Raw genomic sequence first — 7,824 nt, 5'->3', positions numbered from 1 at the left:
ATTGGTAATTTTTCTGTTCATTGCTGTAAGCTAGGGCTACACAAAATTCTTAAAGGGATGGGAGGACCAGACCACCTTACCTGTCTCCTGAGAAACCTGTACGAGGGCCAAGAAGCAACAGTAAGAACCAGACATGGAACAACCGACTGGTTCAAAATTGGGAAAGGAGTACGATAAGGCTGCATATTGTCGCCCTGCTTATTTAACTTGTATGCAGAGTACATCATGAGAAACGCCGGGTTGGATGAATCACAGGTCGGAATTAAGATTGCCGGGAGAATTATCAACAACCTCCAATACGCAGACGATACCACCCTAATGGCAGAAAGCGAAGAGGATCTAAAGAGCCTGTTGTTGAGGGTGAAAGTGGAGAGTGCAAAAGCTGGTTTGAAACTCAACGTTAAAAAAACTAAGGTCATGGCATCTGGCCCCATCACTTCCTGCATATAGAAGGGGAAGAAATGGAAGCAGTGACAGATTTTATTTTCTTGGGCTCCAAGATCACCGCAGATGGTGACTGTAGCCATGAAATTAAAAGACGCTTGCTCCTTGGGAGGAAAGCTATGGCAAACCTAGACAGCATAGGAAGAAGCAGAGACATCACCTTGCCGACAAAGGTTCGTATAATCAAAGCTATGGTTTTCCCAGTAGTAACGTATGGCTGTGAGAGCTGGACTATAAGGAAGGCTGAGCACCGAAGAGTTGATGCTTTCGAACTGTGGTGCTGGAGAAGACTCTTACGAGTCCCCTGGACTGCAAGGAGGTCAAATCAGTCCATCCTAAAGGAAATCAACCCTGACTGCTCATTGGAAGGACAGATGCTGAAGCTCAAATATTTTGGCCACCAAATGCGAAGAGAAAACTCTCTGGAAAAGTCACTGATGCTGGGAAAGATTGAAGGCAAAAGGAGAAGGGGACGGCAGAGGATGAGATGGCTAGATAGCATCACCTATGCAGTGAATGTGAACTTGAGCACACTCCGGGAGAGAGCGGAGGACAGGAAGGCCTGGCGTGCTGTGGTCCATCGGGTCACGAAGAGTCGGACACGACTTAATGACTGAACAACAAAGGGCTACACAACCTGATGCTCTCCAGATATTTTGGGGCTATAATTCTTCTAAGTCCCCATGGCTATAGTCCAAAACATCAGGTGGGTACTGGGTTGCAAAATAAATAATCTTCTTTAAGCCTGGCTTGTATAATACAGGATGCTTATGCTATAGTCCATGTAAGAATAAGGCATTTCACATTTGCGTAAGATACACAAATTAAAAGAAAAAGGAAAGGAGACAAGGGTTGGAAAAATGTTTGGCATGTCTTCTCTCCTGCAGGCTAAGATGGGAGCAGGGGAGGAAAAAGCAGGAAGAAGCAAGCACATAGGGTCGCAGTCCATTAGAGATGTACAAGAAATTAATTTCAATTTGGTTTTGATCAGGATTTACCGAGTTTGCACCTTCCGGACCAAACGAGGATGCAAGCTGCAGTCATAGTCTATACATTCCTGAGTTTGCAGTGTGATTCACAGACCAAAAATGTGTTCAACAGGATATGCATTTGAAAAATGCACATGAAAAAATGGGTACTCTTGAAAAATGTTCACAAATGCAGTTTAGTCAATGGGAGAAGAATGCGTACATTTCATAGATGCACACACTTGATGGGTACATTTGGAAAAATGTGATAAAACTACACGTGGATTTTCATGTAGAAAGAAAAACAAAACTAGCAATCTGATACAGATTTGAATCAGCTTTGAGATGGAATTTGGAGAACTCAGGCAAGCTCAAGTTTTGTTGATTTTGGACATCCCTACAGTCCATAGAGTTTGAAGCAAGGAGTTCAGTAGACTGAAGAGTGGAGTTGTAGGTCTGCCCCCTCCCCCCTGCTATGGGGCAGTGCCCCCCTCATGAAAGTAGAGTTGGCAGACCCCTCCCTCCGCACTATAGGGGTGCACTGTGGGGACGGTGGTACCTAGGGGTGCCAGCGAACATGGCTTTGCTCAGATGGGAGTGGGTAGGCACCCAGACTGGGGGCAGGGGTGCAGATTGTTTCACTAGTTACGAATAAAATAAGACTACCTTGGTCTAAAAAACTCACACAAGCCACGTCAGTTAACATGAATCTCTATGTATAGGGAGTTGGTTTTTGAAATATTGACAACTGAAAGGGGTTTCAGGTAACTTAAATTTGTTTCTAGTATGTTGGTACAGTTGCCATAATCTTAACTGGGCCCTACAGCAGTTGCTCAGTTTGCAACAGTGAGGAAGGTGAGAATGCTCATCTTTGTCAGGGTACAGAGATGAGCAGTATCACTTTGCTGACTGCGGCAAATCAAGCTCCTGTGAAAGGCTTCACTGCAGGGACCAGTACAGACGATGGCCACTTTTGTTCTTGGACAGGACGACAACATTGCTTCACTTACTCTGTCTCCAGACAACTATTAGTTGATTACATTTCTATACCTGCCCAATAGGCAAAGCGCTCTGGGCAGTTCACAAGCTCTGACACGGGAAAGTCCGATTAAATTGCCTAATAATACAAGGCTGGTAACTTGGTTGCAGTTTGTAAACTTGTTCCCATTAAAAACTGATGGCACTGCGCTCAACTAATTTAGTCTAGATACAGCCTAGGGTTTGTTTTTGTAAACCTGCCCCTATATTAACTTCGGAGCAGAGGTCTTCAGAGCTCTTCTATCCGCTAGAGAGCCAGTCACAGGTAAAACCTGAGCAAAGGCATGTCTGCGAATAAAGACAAGCTCTGCAACTTTTCTGAGGAAGCCTGCTGCTGTGTGCCAATGGCTGGAGCAAAGCAGGTGCGAGGAGAGATCTATTTATGATCAATAGCTCAACAAGCTTGGGAGAGATTTTAACTATAGAGCTCTGGGCTTTCTCAAAGGAAGCTGCCTTATACAGGCACAGACCATTGGTCCATCCAGCCTGGGGGGGGGAGGAACTTGGGGGGGCATTTTTGCCCACCAGACCCCCGCCCCCAGGATCAAAATTGCTAGTTTGCCACCATAATTCAGCAGCAAATGACTCTGTAGTACTAGAGAGTGCCACAAAGGCTAAAGTTTGCTTGTTTCCAAGCTAAAAGTAACCCCTTTAGGGCTCCCTAGCTGCTACAGATGCCTTTTGTGGGGTGGGGGAATTTTTTTTTAAATTGGGAGAGGCAGTGGGGGCTGCATCCCTGCCTGTGATCTAGCCCAGTACTATCAACACTGACTGGCAGCAGCTCTCTAGGGTTCCAAGCGGGTTCTAGGGTTCCAAGCGGGAATCTTTCCAAGCACTACCTGGAGATGGAGCCTGGGACCTTCTCCACAAGTGCTCTATTGCTGAGCTGTGGTTAGACTCCTAGTCTTGTCGTGTATGGTCAGGGGGTGAATAGATATGTGGAACATGCTAGAGCTCTTCACTGTCCTCCTGTCTGGTCCAGGTGACCAGAGGCAAAGGGCAGCTTTATTCTCAGCCTTATGGTGGGGAAGCAGCTTGTTACCCCTGCTTTATTTTTCAACAATGAAAGGTGCAGCAATCCTGTCTTCTCCCAACCTTGAAACTGCTTTGTAAAACTTCCCAAGTTTCAGAATTAGCTGGGATTTGGCAGAGTATAAAACTTGCTGCTAAAGGGACACTCATGGGGTGTGCTGTGAGAAGAGAAACTGTACACACACACACACACACACACACACACTAGCAGAGCTTCATAACTTTAAGTAACTATGGCCAAGCAAATTACAGCAAAGTGAAGCTTTTCCTGGCATCTTAATGCAGCTACAGAAAAAGCTTCACCTGCTCATGTTTTGTCACTGAGCTCTTGGATGCATGAGAGAAATGTTGGAAATCCCAATTAGCAGTAGCATATACCTAAGAACATAAGAAGAGCCAGGCTCAATCAGACCAAAGCCCAGCTTTCTGCTCACACAGTGACCAACCAGCTGCCTGTGGGAAGCCCCCAGATGGGACAAGAGCACTCTCCCGCTTGTGTTCCCCAGCAACTGGCATACTGGCTCTGATACTGGCAGTAATATATAGCCATCAGGACTAGTAACCTTATCCTCCATGAATGCAGTTAATTCTGTACTTCATGGGCAGTCTTCCCTTTATCAGCACCGAATCCCTGAGCCATTTCCCTACTTTCCCTGCTCACTTTCCCCACACTGCATAGTTTTGTACGCCTCTAACATCTCTCCTTGCGTGCTTTTTTTCTTAAGCTAAACAGTCCCAGATGTCGTAACCTTTCCTCATAGGAGAGCTGTTCGAGCCCCTTGAAAATCTTCTCTGTCTTGGAAGTGGTATCTAGGCCAGGGCTGGACAAACATCAGTTTTATGGGACCTACTTTGTTTTTGTTTTTTTACTAGAAACCCAAGATGCACCAACCAAAGCCAGGTGCAAAAGACATATGCTTTTAAAGAACACATTCTCTAAGTGCATTCTGAGCCTAGACATTTGTTTTGAACTAAACTCAGCCCATTCATCCCAAACTGAACGCCTTGTTACCCCAACCTTTCTTCATTTCAGCAGCCTAATTTTGGTGGGAAAAGTCAATTTGTTATCACTGCTGTTAAACACCTGGGAGTCAGAAACTCTTGTTGATCAACTGCAAATCACTCAGAGATCTATCTACCAGTAGATCCCATTCTATCTTCTGCCCACCCCAATCTATAACATAGCATCCAGGAAATAATTACTGCTCTGCTGATTGAACCGTGGGATGGTAGAGCTCAAGACAGATCACACCAGGATTTCACAAAGCTGTGAAGAGTCCAAGTTTGTTTATTCACCTGAGTATAACAAATATAACATATACACAGTATAAAAATTAACATAGAGCATGAGAAGTACAAGTACGACATATTTATGAACTGTCCACATTTCTTTGGGTAATGACATATTGAGAACATCATGGCTTGGAAAAAGCAAGCGCCAGTTGTAAAAATTTTCTCTCGTTTCACAAAAATCATACAAAGTACATTCAAATACTTAAAAGTTGATTCTTGGAGCTAAGGAGGGGAAATGTCCTGCACTGACAACACTTTTCTTGGCCCAGGAATCTTGATCACAGGTCCAGATCATTTAAATAAAAAGTACAAATTGTCTGAAACCACGTGAGACATGCAACCTCCTGTCATCAACGAGTTTGGGGTACATGCAGGCAAAGAGCGACCGACTCCGCTCTAAGCAGGCTCTGAATTGGTGGGCGGCAGGTTCTGCTGCTTGAAGTACTGAACCACTTGCTGTGGGAGCTCCGCCAGCACGGCTTTGGCCAAGGTCTCCTTAGGTGCCTACAGAGAGAGAACACCAGAACGCCGGTGACAAAGGGCTGGTTCACACACGTTTCATCACTTGAGGACTGTTCTGTATCAAATGCCACCTTGTGAATGAGCCATCTCGGAGCCAATGCAACAGATGGGACCCTCATAAATGCTTTTCAACAGAGTCAATTTCAGACAATCAGCTGCGAGTTGAGTGATCAACAGCTGAGATATCCAAGTGCTGCATAACCATATGCCAACTGCCTTTGAGCCCTGAGTGTGGGATTCTGGGAGGAGCCACCACTAAGCAGTGGCCCCTTCCTTGGGGAGGGATCACAGTGCTGTGGCAGAGGATGTACCAGATTCAATCCCTGGCACCTCCAGTCAAAAGAGCACCATTCAGTGGTGACGGGAAAGGGATCTCTGCCGAAGTGGCAGCCTATCAGAGTATAGAGCTAACACGGACTGATGGTTTGACTCCACAGAAAGCAACTTCGTATGTTCATAGGTGGCACCAAGAAAGATTTTATTTTATCTCAAAGGTAGTTTAAACCCAGAAGAAGAGCCTTGCTAGACCAGAGCAAAGGCCCATTCAATCCAGGGTCCAGTTTCTGACATGTCCAGCCAGAAGGCCATTTGGGAACCCCACACAGTTGTTCCCCTGGTGAATAGGATTGCTGCATCACGTCACTCAGGAAGTGGCCCTTTTTTAATTCCATCAAGAGAAATCTGGCTGTTTCATCTGATTGATGTGTGTCTTTGATGGCTAGTTGCCATCTGCAACTAGCAGGGGGCCAGTTCACACACAAGACATCCCTGGGAGATATTACTACTGAGGCTGAGAAATAACCTACCCCCTACCCCAAAATAGAAATCTTTGTAACGAATAAATGCTTTGTAGAAAGAAAACCAAGGAGGGCACCACCTGAATGCTGCTGCATTTCCACCCTAGGGAGGATACTTTTTCCAGGTCCAATCTCTGCCCCCACCCCGCCCTTCGAGACGGCCAAGGAAGCCTTATGCACTTACGCTGCGGAATTCGCGGAATGGCACAAACTGGACGATGTCGCGCACGGCCTCCTCGCCGGTGTACGACCTGAGCACGCGGCTGTCCCCATCCAGAAACTCCATGGCTGCGAAGTCCGCGTTCCCTACCCCCACAATGATGATGGACATGGGCAGCCTGGAGGCCTGTACGACGGCATGCCTCGTCTCGTCCATGTCGCTGATGACGCCATCGGTGATGATCAAGAGGATGAAGTATTGCTGAAGAGGGAGAGCGAAGGAGCAAACACTGAGACCCAGGTGCATTTGTATTTGCGTGCCAGAGGGAGCGGGCGCTGTGTGCCTTTGAGATGGCGACTAAGAAGGCGGATGAGCCGTGGCTCCGTAGTGGAGCCCCTGCTCTGCATGCGGAAGGTCCCCGGTTCGATCCCTGGCATCTCTAGAAAGGCTAGGAGAAATTCCTGCTGAAATCCTGGAGAGCCGGTGCTGCCTGTCAGTGGGAGAGCCGGTGGAGAGCCGGTGCTGCCTGTCAGCTGGTGCTGCCCTACTGGGCTAGATGGACCAAGGATCTGATTCGGTACACGGCAGCTTCCTGTGTGGAGCGGTCCTGCTCATGCTGGTGGTGGCAGCCCTGCTCTGAGGCATGCTGGCACAGCTGCCTCAGGCGGCAGCTTGGGGGGCAATGTTAAGGGTGGCGGCATGGGAGACACGCCTGACCCAGGGGGCCCAATTCAGCAGCACGTGTTCCTGGGCAAGACCCACTGAGCCAAAGAATCACAAGGCCGTGCTTTTGCACAGCTCCTATTCAATCCAGGGAGGCTTGCGCAGGCAGTTAAGGGCAATGGATGGGGTTGGTGCCATTTGGTTGGTTCTTCCTCCAGCACCAAACTGACTCCAGTGGGCCCTGCTGCTTCTCAGCCCACCCCTTTTTCTTCTGCCAGTGTCTACTCTAGTAGAAACATGAGAGTCTGTTGCACCCTTGAGATGGGCCAGGGCGTGAGGGGTCTATCAAGGCAGTGGTCAGTTGCACAACTGGGGGCAAGCAGCCTAAGCAGATGAGTCCACATGGTCTCAGATGTGATAGCGTGATATAATGGATCCCCTGATACATCCTCTCATGTTGGGCTTCTAGTTATCACATGGCTTTGGGTTCCTGAAGAGACCCTGGCGATGAAGAATGGTAGTGACCCTAGTCAATTTTCACCGTGCATCAGTGCTAAGCCTGGGATGGGAAGGAGGAGACCTGGCAAATCAGGTTTATATGTAACCTGAGCCATTCTGTGGTAGTGGGTGGGTGTTAGGTGGAGGGGACACAGACAGGATCCACCCCAATTTAAGGGTTGTGGGCTACAGAGAATTGAGCCAAAAGAACAATGGAACCAATTACCTAGGGAGGTGGTGGGCTCTCCCCCACTGGAGGCATTCAAGACGAGGCTGGACAGCCACCCGTCAGGGATGCTCTGACTTGGATTCCTGCATTGAGCAGGGGGTTGGACTTGATGGCCTTGTAGGCCCCTTCCAACCCTACTATTCTATGATTCTATGAATACCTAAGAGGCTTGCGGCTCCT

General features: G+C 47.8%; 1 protein-coding gene across 11 annotated transcripts in view; it reads right to left on the bottom strand.

Annotated features, from left to right (window-relative positions):
• Nucleotides 1-4,742: 4,742 nt before the first annotated feature.
• The window catches only part of CPNE2 (copine 2), a 183,317-nt gene continuing 180,235 nt past the window's right edge, over nt 4,743-7,824 (bottom strand). For all 11 annotated transcript variants that reach the window (XM_084812134.1, XM_084812130.1, XM_084812131.1 and 8 more), the window contains 2 exons: nt 6,279-6,515; nt 4,743-5,279 (listed from right to left, as the gene is read on the bottom strand). In XM_084812134.1, the coding sequence (XP_084668260.1) occupies nt 5,172-5,279; nt 6,279-6,515 (345 nt within the window). In that variant the 3' untranslated portion in view covers nt 4,743-5,171. The remainder of the gene's footprint in view (nt 5,280-6,278; nt 6,516-7,824) is intronic.

The sequence above is a fragment of the Heloderma suspectum genome, chromosome 8 (genome assembly GCF_057233095.1).
Source record: "Heloderma suspectum isolate Gila_16-S chromosome 8, 16-S_ref, whole genome shotgun sequence".
Taxonomy (NCBI): domain Eukaryota; kingdom Metazoa; phylum Chordata; class Lepidosauria; order Squamata; family Helodermatidae; genus Heloderma; species Heloderma suspectum.
This window is presented reverse-complemented; position numbering and strand designations above follow the sequence as displayed.